The sequence below is a fragment of the Anoplopoma fimbria genome, chromosome 7, assembly GCF_027596085.1.
Source record: "Anoplopoma fimbria isolate UVic2021 breed Golden Eagle Sablefish chromosome 7, Afim_UVic_2022, whole genome shotgun sequence".
NCBI lineage: Eukaryota > Metazoa > Chordata > Actinopteri > Perciformes > Anoplopomatidae > Anoplopoma > Anoplopoma fimbria.
In genome coordinates this window covers 7,160,800-7,179,494 of record NC_072455.1, presented here as the reverse complement: position 1 = coordinate 7,179,494, position 18,695 = coordinate 7,160,800, and the positions used below count along the sequence as shown (strand labels likewise).

The 18,695-nt window shown below is 40.4% G+C and overlaps 1 protein-coding gene across 2 annotated transcripts in view; it reads right to left on the bottom strand.

Annotated features, from left to right (window-relative positions):
- The window catches only part of wu:fj29h11 (uncharacterized), a 68,698-nt gene that overhangs the window by 16,336 nt on the left and 33,667 nt on the right, over window positions 1-18,695 (bottom strand). For both annotated transcript variants that reach the window (XM_054601371.1, XM_054601372.1), the window contains 14 exons: window positions 18,539-18,651; window positions 17,873-18,023; window positions 17,458-17,700; window positions 16,636-16,848; window positions 12,554-12,735; window positions 12,221-12,404; window positions 8,572-8,714; window positions 7,800-7,981; window positions 3,826-4,085; window positions 3,498-3,735; window positions 3,230-3,410; window positions 2,481-2,607; window positions 2,162-2,248; window positions 114-299 (listed from right to left, as the gene is read on the bottom strand). In XM_054601371.1, the coding sequence (XP_054457346.1) occupies window positions 114-299; window positions 2,162-2,248; window positions 2,481-2,607; window positions 3,230-3,410; window positions 3,498-3,735; window positions 3,826-4,085; window positions 7,800-7,981; window positions 8,572-8,714; window positions 12,221-12,404; window positions 12,554-12,735; window positions 16,636-16,848; window positions 17,458-17,700; window positions 17,873-18,023; window positions 18,539-18,651 (2,490 nt within the window). The remainder of the gene's footprint in view (window positions 1-113; window positions 300-2,161; window positions 2,249-2,480; window positions 2,608-3,229; window positions 3,411-3,497; window positions 3,736-3,825; window positions 4,086-7,799; window positions 7,982-8,571; window positions 8,715-12,220; window positions 12,405-12,553; window positions 12,736-16,635; window positions 16,849-17,457; window positions 17,701-17,872; window positions 18,024-18,538; window positions 18,652-18,695) is intronic.

The window sequence follows — 18,695 nt, the reverse complement described above, 5'->3', positions numbered from 1 at the left end:
CTTTGGGTCTATTTGTGTCGTTTGGGGCATAATTCTTATTGGGTATGGTGAAAAGTAATCTATAACAAATCCAACATTGACATCTTTATTTAAATACAGTAGAAGCAGCGTACCAAAGTTCCCAGTCTTTCTCCTTGGAGCAGTCTTCTTCGTTGCTGGTGGCAGGTTGAGCAGACAGATCTGCTTGTAAGGTTTAAAGATCTTTTCCACCTCTTTGCTGTCAGCAATCATGGGTTTGTTTGCCAGAGTCACCCAGCTGTTATCCTTAGTGGGGAAGACCCTCTTATCAGACACCATACCTGAACACCAGGCAAAAAGGAAAGTGAAGGCCCTTAATATCATCCCCATTTACTGCTGCTTGATCAGAGGGTGCCCTGTCTAGTCTTTCCTATTAACAAAGTTATGTTTTCATTTGCTGTTTATTGCCAAACATTATTGTACAACATAGCATTTATTTTGTAATGACATTTTGTTTTCCAAGGTTTGAAATATCTTAAATCTTGCATTGTAATAACATTGTATTGCATTTTTTTCCCATAGCGCTACTAGTGGTCAAAAAACGCTACAGGGTGCCAATAATAGGCAGACCATTAAAAGACAGATTTTTCACCCATTTTAAAGCTGTTCCCCTTAAAACTGCATCACCTTTTTCAGCACCCGAGAATCATTCTAAACAAATCAAATTGATAATTTATCTTTATCAAATTCGCAAAGCCAACCTAAAACTCTGATGTTGTAAAAGAAGAAAGAAGCTGCAGAACAGAAATGCCAAAGATTTGTTAGAGGTGATTTAGGGCTCAATCTAAATCAGTGCTGCCATGACAAAGCTTCTTCACCAGAGTATGCTTTTATGTTGAAAAAAGAATATCAATTGATATCCTTATAGGACTTTTTACTCTAAACTAAATAATTGTTGTTGTGATTGGCGTCACAAAAAGTATAATATCAGTAAGGTTGTGCTGCAAATTTTTACGCTGTAACCTAAAGCTCATGACCCATTTTTTGGTTAAAGGGCACCATTTAAAGTATACGACTTGGATATAAGTTTTGGTTTTGCAATGTACCCCTTGATGTTAAAGTAAAAAAAGAGCTTTTTTTATGATTTCTAAGCAGATATATGGAAATTTAATCGTACATTGCAGACAGTGACAGACTGGAAAAGGTAAAAAAACACATGTTTCTGTGTGTTAAGCTTTGATGCTCTATGACGCAGTGTCAATCAGGTGCTTAGTGTTTTAAGATTCTTATCTTCCTGTCACTGACCATGTTGGTAAGTAGGACATTTCAGCAGCCAAACGACATTAAGTAACTTCCCCTTCGTTTTTAGAAAAACTGCATGCACCTGTCCCTTTCACCTCACGCAGTATCTTTGCCTCACGTCTCCCCCTCTGTGACACCACTTTGAACGCTCCTGTGCCTCCCTGGAGAGGTGTGACTCACAGTTTGACAAAGTCCATTATAAGCCAGGGCAGAGGGCATTACACAGATTGTAAAGCCCTCTGAGGCAAATTTGTAATTTGTGATTCTGGGCTATACAAAATAAACTGAATTGAATTGAATTGAATTACCTAGCATCGTTACCATGATGTACATCTCAATGTTTTCTTTGCAAGGAAGATCTCATTGTTAAACCTACATTTTCCCCCCATTGGTAGAAACTGGTCAGCAATTAGATGTCACTTAAAAACTAATGTTCCTGAAAATAACTGGTACATAGACAGCATAATATAACGCTTTTCTAGTCTTAGCACTCACTAAAAGTGCTTAACAACACAAGCCAGCATTCACAGATTCACACACACATTCATTCAATGGTGCAAGAGGCTGCCATACAAGGTGTCACCTGCTCCTCAGGAGCAATTAACATTTACATTCATTAGCACTGCAGTTCACTGTGCTGCTGCCACACCTACGAGCATTTACACTGCAGACAGTGCAGTGAACTATATGACTGCTTTTGGTCTCTGGTGTAAAATTATTCCAGACTACAGCAACAGATCCCAAAACATGTGCTGCACCGATGAGTGGTGGAATATGCTTGTTTACTGCAAATACTTTGCAGTATATAGTCAGGTCAATAGGAAGGTGAACAGACACACAGATTAAAAAGGTAATGAAGGGTGGATTGGGTTTGCAACATGAATGTATATGCATTACTTACCCTTCAAGGTGGAGCAGTAGCTTGGATTGAGCTTGGACTGAGGGATGTTTTCCTGATCACCAGATACTGGAGTTTTACACTTTTGAGCTGTTGGAAACAGAAATGTATACTGTTATTTATCATAGCATCATAATATAGCATCTAAAGTCAGGGATTGGAGGGAGGATGTAACAAATCAAACTGGTCAAGAAGGAAACTTAACAGTTGTTGAGCAGAGAGATAATGAGGTGCAGAGAGACATACAGAACAAGGACATGAGTGAGTCACTGAATGGGAGACACTCGATGAAACAAAAGACTGGAATTCTAAATTTCCTTACCAAGTCTGGCATAGAGCACCGACACGTCCTGTAGCACTTCAGCAGTTGGTAAGGGAGATGATGAACAGATCAATTCCAACAAGTCGACACACTGCTTCATATTGGGACTGAGATCCACATTCAGCAGCTACACATAAGATATGTAATCACAGACGCATTCATAGTGTTCATTAGTTATGGTGTAGTTTATGGTGTCAGCTTATTAAAAAAAAATCAGCGACAGCAGAAAAGCCTTCATAGTAAAACCATTTGCCACCTAATCCCCCCCCCAAATCTGCTATTACGGTCTTGATATCTGAATAGAAACAAAAGGTGACAGACAAGATACTATGTCCTCAACACTACATAGTTGGAAGCAACCAAGGAGCAAATTCGTAACTAACTACACTAGTTTGTAGGGTTGAAAGTCATGACTAGCACATCCACTGTGTTGAAACTGAATCTCTGCATTTTAATGTACCATGTCCATAATTTGACAAGTAAACATTTCACCGCAAATGATTTACTACATTTTGCCAAACACAGACGTCATGTGAAAATATTAGTCTTGGGGTCGTATTTTTTTAGAAGGTCTTCTTTATATTCCATGCATTGCTTTTTTCCTTGGTCCAGAATTGTGGAGGCTGTGTTGGCAATTATAAATTAAGCTTTTGACAGCATTTTGGGTTCAACATGGGTTACGAAACCATGAGCCAAGAAACATTTGTACATGTAGGGAAATTATTATATATATATATAATATAGCTTACTCTGGTGAAGAAGGCTTTCATGCTGTCCAGCGAGTTGTAGAAGGGAAACAGGACAATAGGCGCCTGGACAGGGCTGTCTGGTGCCTGAGTCAGCTGTCTGTAGCGCTTGAACAACCCTGTTGTGTCACTCCAGCACACCTCCTTTAGGTGGTAGAAACGTCCTGAACACCACTCATCTTGCCTGGGGGCAAAGATAGATTATTTTGGCCTCAATTGACAAAATGTAGACATTAACCTGAAAGGTGTGCTGAAAGAGTTGAGGACTTACCGGTTGTACTCTATGAATACAGCAGGGGTATGATGGAACAGCTCTCTCAGGCTGCTCTGGGGACACCTCATATTCAGATAGGTGTAGACGTTGTGGATGTGCTCTACTGTGGAAGTGAAATTGGCCCCCTCTAACTCATCCTCGGGTAGTTTCTGCTCCTGGCCATCTTCTTGTGGTTTTACACACCACTCCTTCAGGTAGTCTATCAGAGCCTCCGCTGAGATAGTTTGTCTCATTCCTTAAAGAGGGAAAAAGACAGTGACTCACAGATTGTTGTAGGGTTATTATAGGGTAACCAAGACGAGCTATGGACAACAGAGATTTTTACCTAGAGCTCTGCTAAACTCGCTGGGGTCTATGTCCACATAACAGACATGAGTCCCCAAGAGGCTGGTGACCTCAGGTGAGCTCAGGTAGACTGAGTTTGGACGGAGGTACTTTCTCTCTTGCTGTTCTCCTTTCAGTGGGCGATAGGCCGGCACCCATTCAAGACAGCGCAAGAAGTGGCTGAAGGAGGACTTGGTGCTTCTGACTGGTTGTCCATCACTGTCAATCACCTGAGCTGTGAGGTACTGAGAGTAGCGGTGTCTGGAAGAATGGGAAAGGGGATAATAAATAATGTTTGGAATAGGTCAACTCCTTTAAAGCCCACTCAGCAAACAATAGAAACGTTATATTGTTGACAAGATACATGAAATATATTCAATTCAATTCAGTTTATTTTGTATAGCCCAGAATCACAAATTACAAATTTGCCTCAGAGGGCTTTACAATCTGCGCATATGATCATGTAACTTCACTATGACTACAACGCATGGATTACAGCTTCTTCAGTTGTAGTTCAGTGATCTTGGTACCACTTTTAACAACTCAACTAAGTGGCAGAACTATGTGACCTGAATTCTTCTGCAGAATATACAGCAGCCCCTCAGTAGTACTACTTGTGCTTAATGCTCAGAGTTTAATGCACTGAGAAATTCGTGCAGCCTACTTGTCTCAAAATAACTAGTGTAATAGATGACAGTTATACTCCACATGTGCCTAAAGAGCAATTTTTAAAGAAAAACTTTATTTATTATTTGCCCTATGATTGCCAGGCAACCTGTTTCAGTGTTTCTTTCCTTAAGTCCACTGAATTACCCTGTAAGTAAGAGTAGCTACACACATTATGGATACATAGATTTTGTTTGTTACAATGCAAGATCAATGAAATTTCAGAATAGTTTCTAACTAATAATATTTTTGTATGCAGGTTATTTCTACCCTACATTGTCTCATTGTCTAATGACATTTTGTGGGATATTTACTAATGAGTGCTGGCCCTTTTTCAGGCACTAAACAGTCAAAAACAATTTGTGCAAAAGGGTCAAACCAAAGTTTTGCATCTGAAAAAAAGGTGTTAAATTTGCTCACAGAGAGAGACAGCTCCAACAACAGAAAATGGATCAATGACGAATAAGGCTTAATTCATTTTTAACAGTATTTTTTAACTTTACTGGCTAAAAAAGCAAGTATCCCTTACACAATACACAAAACAGAAGGGAAATGAAAAGATTTACAAGAGGTTTGTTTAACACTGCTGATACACTGCCGCTACAGTGCCTAACACATATCTATTTTGTGGATGCGTTTTGTATTTTAAATAAATTAAGATCATTGCATTCTATTGGCCAGGTTTTTGGTATCTTAAGCATCGGATTAATGATATAAATATACAAATGCATACATGCAATACAATAGTTATTAACAATATAGTTATCAACTATTTGGTCACTTAAACCTATTATTTATTGCTCTAAATTAATGTTTTATCTGGTTGCACCACCTGGCGTTTACCAGTTGTGCCACCTGATAACATTAATAATGACAGGATTATGGACAAATAATTACCTTTTTACTTCAAATACAAAAATCTAATGCAAGTCAAAAGTCTCTATAGAAGTTAAAGTAGTAATATATTTTATAGTATCATAGTAATCATGTTCAGTACATAGCAACTAGAATATGCTACAGCGCATGGATTATTAGATGGACAGACTGTAATGGATTGTGACTGAGCAACAATTAAGCCTTATTTTGATATATATAAGACACCAGCTCAAGACAATTGAAAACAACCAATTTAAAAATATTTACATAAAATCAAATGTATAAACATACGGCAATACTTAGTCGAAACTGATTTAAAAAACACTTGAATGACTTTGGAACTAGTGACAAAACATTTTGAACGTTAAAGGTATGTTGACCTCACATGGTTCAATATGTTTTGAAATATTTTAGTATACAGTCCCAGTCATGAGTGAGAGTTAAGAGGCTCTGAGATCACATGGAACTCCTCCGTGTGTAATAAGAAAATAATTATTTAAAAACCTGGAACGTCTGACTGCTGTATAAAAGTAAGAACTGACAGTTATGTTTGTTGTTAACCTTCATAATGATCATTTTGGGGGAGTGTCTTTGGAGGTAGACCTGAAGGGACGGACTGTCAGTGATGGAAAGTTGGACACTTTCTTGCTCGTCTACTCTAGTGCTGCTGTTTTCAATGGAAAAAAAGTTGGAAACACTGGGCTGTTTGTTTGGGTTGGTTAACTTTTAAAAGCTACCATACTTTTGCTAGTTTCTCATCATTACCAACCCTGCCTTTAACTTCAAACTATTAAACGATTAAAAGTAAATAATCTTAGAGCTTGAAATATAATATCATATAGTGACATTCCTTGCGGTTGCGCCACCTGACTTTTGCAACTTTTTTCATATTATTCAGGCATCTACTTTGACTCCTGTTTTAGTTTTTGTTCTTGTTAACAAATCCATACATGTCATTTTTAAATAAGAAAATAAGAGTTTTATAATAATATACATTTTTCTAGTTTTACATTTGTTGTACCACCTGATGTGGAAAGTGTATCAGCCAACCTAAAATTAAAAGTAGCTGTTTTAATCAATATTTCAGAGGGATTTTAAAACATTTTCACTAAGCCATAAAGCTCAGTTAAGTTCCTCTTGATGATGCTATATCCTGGTAACTGTTGTGTACTTTAATATTAAAATAAAAGTCCCATATTTACAGTTGTGCCAACCTGACATTTGAAGCATGCAAATTGTTGGACAAAAGATTCTAAATGGTCTAAATTGCTTTGAATTACAGGTATTTGTAAAATTTGGTTCATTTGAAAGATTTCAACAATAAAATCATGCCATTGTATTAATTCTTAATAATTAAAATACATTTTATAGTTTTTTTAGTCTGTTCATTTGCTAGGACAGTTGCGCCGCCCCCCATTTTCAGGGTTTGAGATGCCAAAACATAAAATAATATTTATATTATTTGAATGTACTGAAAATGTGTTCATACACAATAGCTTTTATTGAATGAAATAATATATATTTCATGAATTAATAAAATGATTCTAAAAGGAAATAATGGGCTCGGACACAGAAATATGGACGTTATGTCATTGACCCATATATGCTTAATAAATGTATTATGCTATATACAGATACAGATAATATTTCAAGTTTAGCAGTAGAACACAAACTGAAACTGTCAACTGATTTTAATCGTTTGCCGGTGTGGTGCATTTGGGACAACACCATACTGTGGCTGATGAGGGTTGCATTCAGAAACTAAAAATAAAATGTGGATATCTGTAGTAGAAAACTTGATGGAATGCTTTGGAAAATGGTTTGCATTCATCTTAAATAGAAATAATAAATTACGCAAAAGCCACAGTGTGATGCATCGAGTATTTATCCAACTGTGAAATAACAGAGTGGCTGGTAGAAAGGGTCACACAACCTTATTCGACCTTTAACTTCTGTACTGCTCTGGCAGTGTGCACTGTTCAAGAGTGTGAGTGTGAGACCTACTTACCTGAACTGATGTCTCTTACTCACACACATCTACAACAGTAGCTCACCAACAGGGCAGAGGCATAGACAACTAAACTCAGATTAATTAATCCCAAGAACAAGTCCGTGGACATCAAACCCCATCAAAAGGCTGATGTTTCACTGCTTTTCTCTCAAGCAGAAAACAACATTTAACTGTCACTCAATGTCCCCACTTGAGCCCAGTAATCACTTATTGGCTACAGTAGAAACTTATTACTAGCTAACCCTGCATAACCCCAAACTTATTAACCCAGTCATTATCCCTGCCATGAGGTTTCCTTAACAGCATAAACACCTAGTGAATCAACCTGCTTCTCAAATGGGACAATCTTCACTCGACAGAACATGACATGGGAGGAGAGATATGCAAGTGAGGGTTTGTTCGTGTGAGTGTGTGTGTGTTACCCTGTATCCCAGTTTGTTGACAGAAGCTCCAGCAGAGACGTTCTCTGCTGCAGGAGGAGGTGTCCAGGGAGCTGGGCTGTGGCCAGGGCATGGAACTCCTCACAGGGGTAGTCATCAAGCACAAAGTCCCCTCCAGGATTTTGGTCCCACTTTGCACCTTCCACTGACCAGGGACTTGAGGCCTGGGGTAGAAGAACAACGACAGTCAATTTGGCTAATTTGCAATTAATATAACGTATAACAGTTAATTCCCAAGTATCTGAACCTGATACCAGAATAATGTCAGTACAATCTATCCCATATAACACAACAGGCAGCGTTAGTGTCACCATGACTAAGGGTAACTTGACATATCCACATACTATCCCTGCTTGCTGTAGCCCAGGCTAAAACAGGCATCAGGAATGTCTGATATTTCACCTGCTTTTCCTGCTCATCCTGAAAGCAGCTATTGTCTCTCTAGTCCTAGTGTGACTCACAATGGTTGCTATCTTCATCCTTTAATAACTCCCATATTCCTCATCATGAGTCACAGTTAGTTTTTAATGCTTCATGCTTCAGGAAGATTGTGTTCTGCCTCTAGTGTCCATGCAACCAGTAAATATTGTGTCCTTACACAACACATCCATAGCCCTTCATCATGCAGGCTCACTAGCGGGGCTGTCATGACCTCGGTCTGGTCTTTTTGTGGAAGTGTAATGCTTTTTTTGCAGCTTGAGTGAAGTGTGACTCCTAAATAGCTGAGGTACCAGTTCGGGTATGTCCTCCTCACCAGTTCTTGAGCAGTGAGTGTCTTTCTCTCTTTGTGGATGATTAGACCGTCTCTGACTCCCAGGCTGCTGAACAGCTCTCTCCATCCCGCTACATCGCCATCTGTCTGCACATAGCAGGGACTTAGCAAGACCCAATCATAGCCTGGGGGAGGAAGACAAGCAGATGATAAGTGTTTACAGGAGAAAGTCCAACGAAGAAATATCGTATCACTTGACACTTTAATATGGCAGAGGAGTTGGAGATAGAACAGAGATGAATACAGTGCAATGCTGACTTTTTGAGATCAGTTTATAATCCACTACTGCGGCTGCTTCGCGTGCACTTAAAGTGGCCCTATTATGCTTTTCCACTTTTTTACCCTCACCCTCAGAAACACTGCTCCTGAGCTGCCTGAAACAGCTCCATTGAATTCTCTCCTTCACTTCCGTAACTTTATGAGGTCATAATGTTACAGAAGTGACATAAAACTCTCCGGCTAGTTTGGCCCTCAAACAACAAAACAGAAAGACAGAGTTAAGGCTCACATCTACCATGGTGTAGTGGTTATGAGAGCAGTCTTTCGTCTTTTGTGACCCATCTTTCATTTGTCATGTTCTGGGGGGAGAGCTTTTTGAAATGTGAAACGTTGACCAATCACAACAGAGCGGGCTAGTTGACCAATCAGGGCAGACTTTGCTTTCTGGAGGGAGGAGCAAGCACTACAACGGAGCATTTCAAAGAGAGGGTGAGAAGAGGTGCTGCAGGACAAACAAGGAGGATTATGAGCATTAACGCATGTAAACATGTTGTAACTGTAACTTGAGAGAAAGATATGCACCCGGAAAATAGCATAATAGGGCCTGTTTAAGTCACACAAGGTCAATTTCATTGATTGAAAATGAGATGCAACATTATGTACATAGCCAGCTGTCTCCTTATTTAGGTTTATGTAGGGAAAGAGGAGATAACATACAGATCACTCCTCATTTCAACTTCACCAATCAGCCCTCCTTGGCCTTGCAGATTTTCAAACATACTTCACAAAAATAGATTTTCAATTGATAATTATAATGCTACTAGAGCACAATGACAAGTCTGCTCAATAATGTAAAAATTATACAGGCTAAAAGTGCTCCAGACTAAATGGGCATACACACAAAAAAAACTTTAGATTACTTGCGCAATAACTCTGAGTAGCATGAGTGAGTGTCTCACATTGGGAACGCCTACGGCAAGACCTCATCAGAAGCTTGTATCGCATTCTGCCAGCCAGGACTGGCTGTAACTAAGCATGTCAGTGTCAAGGAGGGTGGAGGGCCTCCCCCTATAAAAAGGGCATGACACTACACTGCCAGTCAGTAAAAAATGCTTATCTCTTCCTTGCTACAAATGAGGAAGGAGGGTGGTCTGGTGAGACACTCACTCATGCTACTCAGAGAACCGAAGTTACCTAAAGTTCTCTTTCATATCTCTTTTCACGCAACGGACACAACATATGTATCTGCTGATGCTCATCTGAGTAGAATGGCGGGGGATAAAAGGCCACCAGATCAATTGGGGAGTATGACCCTAACACCTTAGGCATAAAGGCAGGGTTAGGATGTAAACTCACCCTTAAATTCCCCAAAGAGAACTTTGTACACGCTTGGTGTACTGAAAGAGCATGAATTTCACCTACTCGTTTAGCTGAAGCAAGAGACAACAACAAAGCAGTCTTTAAAGCCACCATTTTCAAGTCCACCAGTTCCATTGGTTCAAAAGGTGGAGCCGAAAGGGCATTCAACATGGTGGGAAGGTCCCAGGACGGGGCCAGTGGTTTAGAGAATGGAAGCCTACGGTGTGCACCCCTCATGAAGCGGCAGACCAAGGGATGCTGGCACATAGCCCTCCCCTCAAAACCAATAAGACAGGCAGAAATAGATGCCAGGTACACTTTAATGGTGGAGAAAGCCTTCCTTTGGTTCACCAAGTCTAAGAAAGTCAAGATAACAGCCACGAAACACTGAAATGGAACTTCCTGAACTGTTGAGCACCATTTCTCCAAAATTAACCATTTTCTTTCATAAAGGGACCTCGTTGAAGGGGCCCTAGCATTCTGGATTGTCTCAATTATGCTCAGAGGGAGGCCCGCGGTCCTCAGATTAAACCAAAGCGTACAACTCCCCATCCAATATTGTCGTACATTTTCTGCTGCCAAAATCAGAGCTATTGGTGAGAATGCATACAATAGAGAACGAGGCCACTGGTGAGCCAATGCGTCCACCCCCAGAGTTGCACTCTGATCGCGTAGGGAGAAAAACAGGGGGCAGTGTTTTCCCACGTTGCAAAAAGCTCCACGGACGGCCATCCGTAATGCTCCCAAACCTGGCTCCCAGTGCCTGGGTGAAGTCTCCATTCTGCATAAATGGGATTCCCCCTGGACAGAAGATCTGCTCCGCTGTTCAGTATTCCTGGCACATGGGTGGCATTCAGAGACAGAAAAATGTCTGCTGCGCCAGACAATCGGTCTGTGTGCCAGCATGTGTAATCGAAGGGTTCTCAAGCCTCCCTCTCTGTTGATATAAGCCACCACTGTGGTGCTGTCTGTCCGGACTAACACATGGTGTCCCCTCAGGAATGGGAGGAAATGTTTCAGTGACAGATGAACAGTCACCAATTCCAGGTAATGTATGTGAGAAGAGAGCATGTGAGCATCCCAGAGCTGATGGAATCAGCCATAAGAACCTTCGGCAAAGCTTGAGAGACACAAATTTGCCTCTGTGAAAAACAGCTAAAACAGTTCCCAGTAAGCCTCACTCTGGCCTGAGCCGAGTCTATAAATAAACCAATAAAGGAGCTGTCCTGACAAGGAAGAAGAAGCATATTGGTTTATTTTGAAGCCTAGATTATTGATAAATGTTCCCTGAGTAATTTTGTGTGATCTGCTGCCCCGTGGCGGGAGGACGCCGCAATAAGCCAGTCGTCGATGTACGTGGCTACTCTTGGGCTCAGTGAGAGACCAAAGGGGAGGACTAGATACTCTCAACTTGTCCCCTTGAAGGCAAATCTGAGATACTTCCTATGTGGTGGGTATATTGGGATGTAAAAATAAGCATCCTGGAGATCGATTGAAGTGAACCAATCACCCAGCGCAGAAAACGCAGCAGAGACACGTGCATTAAAATCCTGAATTTGTATTTCTTGAGGTGCTTGTTTAGATCTCGAAGGTCATATATTGCATGCATGCCGCGCCCCCCTTTCTTGGGCACTAGGAAATTGCGCCAAGAGACAGCAAATTCCTCCAGTAATTCTGGTAAAGTTGTTTTCCCGTCCTCTTCACTTTGGGTAACTTTTTCCCATCATAACCGGGACCACGTCACCTTGAGAGATTAAGGTTGGAACTTCTACTCGTAGCGAGAAAAGGTTTTTGAATGACTTGCAGCATAGTGTCAAACTCTTTTATAGGGGAGGGCCTCCACCCTCCTTGACACTGACGTGCTTAGTTACACTTAGAAGGGAGAGGGCAGCTGGAGACAGTAAGGAACAAGTCTTCTTACTACTGTGATTATATGAATAATTTATGTCATATACATTGAATGTGTTGTATCTCTGTTATGCTGTTCATCCTTTTAACAAACACAGTGCGTGTGCATTTGTGTCAGCATTAAGGACTGTGGGTTTCTCCATACCAGGCAGTTTTTTGGGCAGGTTGATGTTGCCATACTCTTCAGAGAAGTGCACCCTTTCATCAGCCGGGCACAGCAGACCCCTACTGGTGAGGACGGGTACTGCAGTATCCGAGTAATCCTGGCTGGAGGAGCAATGCAGCTTGATGAAAACCAGGTAACTCACCAGCACTGCCTCAGGCTTCAACTGGGGAGGAATCGGTGAGCGAGACAGGAAAGAAACAGAGAGAGACGAGAGAGAGAGACATATTTATGCCAAATAGGATGAGCATTTATTTTTTAAAGCATCCTGCTATGTGAAATGAGCATTAAAGCATTGTTGTGAAAGTTTGTTACCTTCCATTTGTTGTTCTGTATTGACGGGTAGATGTGCCGCTCCAATAGCTCTTGAGGCTCAAGTTCATGGACTCCCAGTCTTCTCAGCAGCTCCCGAATCTGCTGACTTTCGAGAGGCTCTACACAGCTCAGCAGAGACGGGTGAAGTACATTGACATCCTTGTACAATGCAGACAGAGGGCCTATGAAAGACAATGAATCAGAGGGAAGCTAAATATTATCAATTGTTAAATGTTTTGAACGCTCCAATGGCAATTATTGTTACAGTGAAGTTGTACTGAATAGTATGGAATTGAAGGTTATATCACCTAATTGACATTAATTTATTTGGGTGAATATGTTTCCAAGACCTGTGATGCGAAATAGTGTTTAAATTATTCCAGTTTAGTTCATGACTAACATCCTCTTTATAGATTATTCTACAGCACATGTTCAGAGAAGCAGAAGAAGGCTGTTTTACTATTTTGTTGAAAACATTCTTAGTACTAATGTCTCATTTTGACGCGGATGTGGGAGAATTTCTTGCAACTCTTAAAGGCATACTGTACGGTTTCCAGTGATATGCACTTTTTAATATGTTGTTGAAATTGGTTTTTACATCCTGACAGCAATAAATAACTTATGGGCAATGAAAAAGAAGCGAAACAAAAACGAATTCTGTATCGGCTATAAACCTGTTAAAATGCTTACCAATCGGAGACATTGTACCCGAATCTAAAGAACCAATCACAAGCCTGCGCGTTCTCTCCCCTCTGTGTACGAGCCTGAGCCGGCCTGAGCGCGTTCACGGAGGGCAAAGAAAGCGTTGTTGTCATAGTAGTTGAGAAACGCAGCCGACCGTTAGCTCAGCTCTCGCTCAATGAGGCAGCGGCAGCGTAGCTACCTGGTTGCTAAGTAGCAGCAGCGCTCGTGCACGGCTCTGTGTCGAGGGGTGGGGGCAGGAGTCCTGAAGGGTGGGGGAGGAGTTAAACGGAACTCCGAAGAGAAGCTAATTTCAAATCATGCTAGCTCTCTCAAATCGTACAGTATAGCTTTAACTTCTTCTTAGCAGTTTCTTTGGATATTTAATAATTCTACATAAATATGTGGAACTCTAAACCTCCAGTGAGCTTATTTTCTACTTCCTTAGACTGGCATCTGATGTGGCATTTCCCCACTGATCTTTATATTGTTCAATATTTCAGAAGAACACTGTGTTCCTCTCTAAAGCTATTACACACATCTCTGTCCATCCGACTTTACCTTTAAGCAGAGCCTGAGGTTTGCGCTGCTCGCTGGTTTTATTTGCTCAAGCTACATGAAAACTGGCCCGACTTCAATCCCACTAATATTATTTACAGTCAATTTCATATCATCCATTGTTCTTCTTTTGTTTTCAGTGCCATGTCTAGTTTCAGTTGAGCATTTCTTCATTGCTGTCTCAACAGAGAATTTAATAAACTTAACTATTCTCGATCACACATAACTGTTGGGATGTACTTATTTGAAGGGAAACACCACTAATTTAGTTTTGTGCTTCCATGAAGTTAAAGGGCTCACATAAGTCAGACTAAGTAACAAAGATCATAATCAGTGCAGCAGAGGTTAAGGTATCCTGACTTTTCCTCCCCTAGTGTGGGGCAAGTCTATAAAAAAGCTGTTTCCTACATTTTCCATGATGCAATCAGTAATAATCTTTTCGTCAAATCCTCTCTGCTTGGTAAATGCCTACGTCTTTGAAACTCCAAGCCCAATTTGTAATGACATCACCAGGCGTATTCTCTTATACTTTCAAGTGTTGCTCCACCATGACAGTAAGCCTTATTTGTTATATTAGCAGAGAAAAGTTTAATTTACCGTTGGAAGTCCGACCTTATTTTGGTAATATTACGTATTTCATTTAACTGTAAAAGTTATGCAAGTTGCAGCTTCCTGATTTTAAGAGACAAACGATATATCGTTTTTCAGATAAATATCCATCACTATATATAATAATCTCTCCTTTCATCTCACTGCTCTGCTGTCACAGCAATACTTTCACTGAATGAAGACTTTATCATGCATATGCATGATGTAAAAAAAAAAAAAAAAAAAGTTTTCTGTTTCAGAAGATACTGCAGAAAGCCACCTGTAATCTGGTTACTGTTGCTTTTGTTTAGCTTTTGATACATTTTCATAGTTGATCATTTGTTTTTATCAATCACATATTAAAATATTGTTCCAGCCTGTGGATGTGGGGATTATTGCTCTGGTCTTCAGAGAAAGCAGCAGTGTAATGACCTACCAAGGGCTCTGGTACAGGATGATGTTTTTTTCTCCACCATTTTCTCTAAATTAATAGACTTAATGATTCATTAATTAACAGCAAGATTGATCACTGCTTACCATTGACCATACATGGTGAGATAATTAAAGTAACATAGTGTTTTGTCTGCTCGTCTTATCAGTGACTTGACCTTAGACGCGAGTGCTGCTCTTGTGAATCACTGAAGTTAGATGATAAAAAGTGTGTAGGTAGAATATGTATATGTGTATGAAGGGGAAGCAGAATCTATTTTAAGTCCATAACCACTCTGAGTTACTAATTAAGACACCAAACCATTAACACCACATGACTGTTAAGGTCAGTCAACTGCAGTGGCAGGAAGCTTACATCAGAGTGTGAAAAACAATTATTTAAGATTTGCATTCTAAACCTCTGCTTTGGGTTTTTGAATGTGATGACGTGCGTCATCACATCACAGGTGGTGTGCCTTTGCTTTTGAGTGTGCTATATTTCTGATTCTGGTGAGGTTTGACATAATCCTACTCCACTGTACTCCTAGTCTGTGATTGGTCTGACTTCTAAGAGAGCAGACCTCCTGTCAGAGGGCTGAGTCTTCCATGCCGCCATGTAGTGTTGGGTGTCCCGGTACTTTTAGGGATGAAGTGATTATCCACCCCTCAACGATTCTAACCCTAACCCTCCACACGGAGTGGTAGGAGAAGATTCCTAAAATGCTTTGCAAACTGATGCATGTAACATGCAACATGGCTAACAGGGCAGGGAAAGAAGCCCATAAAGGAGTATAAAAACTCATGGAATATCTTAGTTTGAAGTAGACACAAAAGGAGTTGGTAATTGTCCTTATATTGACTAGAAGCATTTCAGAAAAATTGCTTCTTACTTTGTCAATTGAGCTTTGTGTAAACGATGAATTGTGAGTGTCATTAACGTTACAGTTATTCCATGTCTTGTGTATGAAGCTTGAAAAATAATACAGCAGCAAAGTTAATGCGTTTCCTCATCTGATATCAAGGCTGGGGAGACATTTCTATGGCTTTGTCAATAGATTAATCTGTCTTGTTCTGTCCTGCAAATTTAGTCAGATTTATCACTACAATAGTTGTAATTGGTGGCAAGCAACAGACTTAATTAATGATATGATCTGCTAGCGAGTGGTGTCCCATTTCAAACCCTACACCTTGTGCACGTTCTGAAGGGCCACAGCTCTGTTTATCTTCTCAGACACTGGAAAATAACGTTTTAATCTGTTTTACAAGCTGAATTACTGTTTGAGTTAATCTAAATATCTTGATCCAGAGGTACGAAATAAGTAAACATGCATTTGTTTTTTATAAATCTCATTAATTCCCACTATCATTTTCAGTTTCTGCAAGAACAGGGCTTCACTGCTGAGCTTATGAGTACAGATGGAAAGTGTTACATCTGCAGTGATACATATTTATCTATTTTAGTTTTTCCACATTAGTATGTCACGTTTTTGGAAAATGAAACTGAACACACACACACACACACACACACACACACACACACACACACACACACACACACACACACACACACACACACACACACACACACACACACACACACACACACACACACACACACACACACACACACACACACACACACACACACACCTTAAATGCTCGCAGAAACAAGAAATATCTGTAATTATTTGTGAGGGAAATATTTGCTGTCGTCAGTTGGAGACCCTTAAACAAGGACTCAGTTTGCAATGAAAACACCAAGCCCCAGTCATAAATGACCCCATGTCATTTTGATTGTAGTGGAGTATACACTGAAGTGAAATTACCTTTCTGAGATTGAGTTTTATTTTTTTTGGTCTTGGTTTCCTCCATTGGAAAGAACACTCCTTCCTCACTTATTGACACCACACGTCCGTCAGCCAGGGGGATTATGGGATGATCCCGGAGGGTTTGCAAGATGGAGTCGGCCTCTCCGTAGCCATGCTCCAGAGCTCGGAAGTTGCAAAGCAGCAGCTTGGCCAGCTGACGCAGGCCGCCATCTAGAAGACAGTGGTTTGGTGTCAAAAATGTACTGAATTAAAACATAAAATAGAAATAATCATGGTTTTCAGATAACACACAGAATGGGCACGTGTACCCAATGACACATATAAGAGCATGTTAAGTTGAACTTTATTTAAAGAATGACTGATGAAGATCTATCTTACTTTCATAATTCATTTTAACATTTTATGTAGAACCTAGGTGGGGCTGAACTACAGTAATTCATTATCCCACCATGATGCTTTATATCAACTAGGTAAATAATGAGGCAAACCAAGCAATGCATAAATGAGCAAATACTTTAACCCTGCAATACTTTGTTTTCACATATTACATGGGTGTAATAACATGTGTTTAATGAGTGATGGTTTGCAGCAAAGGATTCAAAATCTCTCCAGATCATAGAACATCTGACGCTATCATAGATATGGCCAATTCCCAAATTATCTATCGGGATGGGCTCTTTTGTTATTGTGCTCACAAATAAAATGTTCTGTCAGCAGTAATGTTTAATACATTGTGCTCCGACATAATTTGAAGTGACATGAATTGACTTTCCATCAGATTTCCCCCTCTCCTTCTTATTCTCATCCACACACACACACCTGAATGGATGCTTTCCATCAGCTCCTTGGCCATGGCTGTTGTCACCGTGGTAACATCAGATCCCCGGAGGTAATGGACTCCTAGGTGGGTGAGCAGGGAGGTGGGTGGGACAGGGCTCAAATCCGGATGGAGATAGGAAAGAGACAGATGCCTTTCCAGCTCGTCGCCGCCAATCACGTCACGGATCACAGCGTCCTGACAGACGGCCACTTCGGAAGGCAGCTTGTACACAACCTTACCATCTGGGCAAGAAAGCATGGAGAGGAACATGTACAGGTTAAGATCCAATGCTCTCTATTGCTGGTATACGAAAGCTGAGCTCACAGCCATGGGAGACTAGACATATTCATGTTTTGTTTGTGCAGTTTTATTTTGTGATTTAAAAATTTCCCAACCTGCATTAGTGAGTCATACCTGAGCTGAGTGTAGGGAGGAACGCCTTGCCCTTGAGCATCTGAAGAATCTGCCCGGCAACAGGCTTGAAGAAGTCGAACACCTCGTCAGGCAGGGGGACATACGGCAGGAAGTGGCAGAGACCCTTCAGCCCCTTGAACTCTGGGTGATTCTGTGAACAAGAGAACAGGACACCGGTCTAAAGAAAGACATTAGCCAAGGACTAATCCGTGATATTGGTGTTATTACTGTACTATGTTTCGGACATCATACAGTAACTTTTTCTTCATATTCCCTGAATTTTGAAATAGTGGCCAAGAACACCCAAACAATCCTGATGATTATTTATTTTCTTATTATAAACTCTTAATAGATAATATCTAAAGATGTTTTTTTCTTCAAAATTGTAACTTGGATCGTTGCTTATTTGCTCATGAATATTCAATGTTACATAGAAAAGCTTTATAGCCACAATGTTTTTTGCTTTTTATTCATATGTTGTACTTTCAGGAATACACTCTACTTCTTTGTTTGGTCGCAGAGGAATGCTTTATACCACCTGTTTGTTAGTCTCCAGTTTACTGCATTCTTTTTGCATCGGTAAATGATCCGTATTTCTGCCAGAGATCACCAGAGTAACATTTCCTTCAATCTTTTAGAAACATTTTTCACACAGTACAGTCTTACAGTGAAGACATCCATGGCTTGGAGGAAGAGTTGTGCTATCTCAGATCGAAGCCACTGGTTCCATGAGCTGTCTCTGTCAACATCTTCACGAGAGGAAGGGATGTCAAAGTCACCTGAAAAAAAAAAAGTATCTTCATTACATGAACTTTGTGTCCAT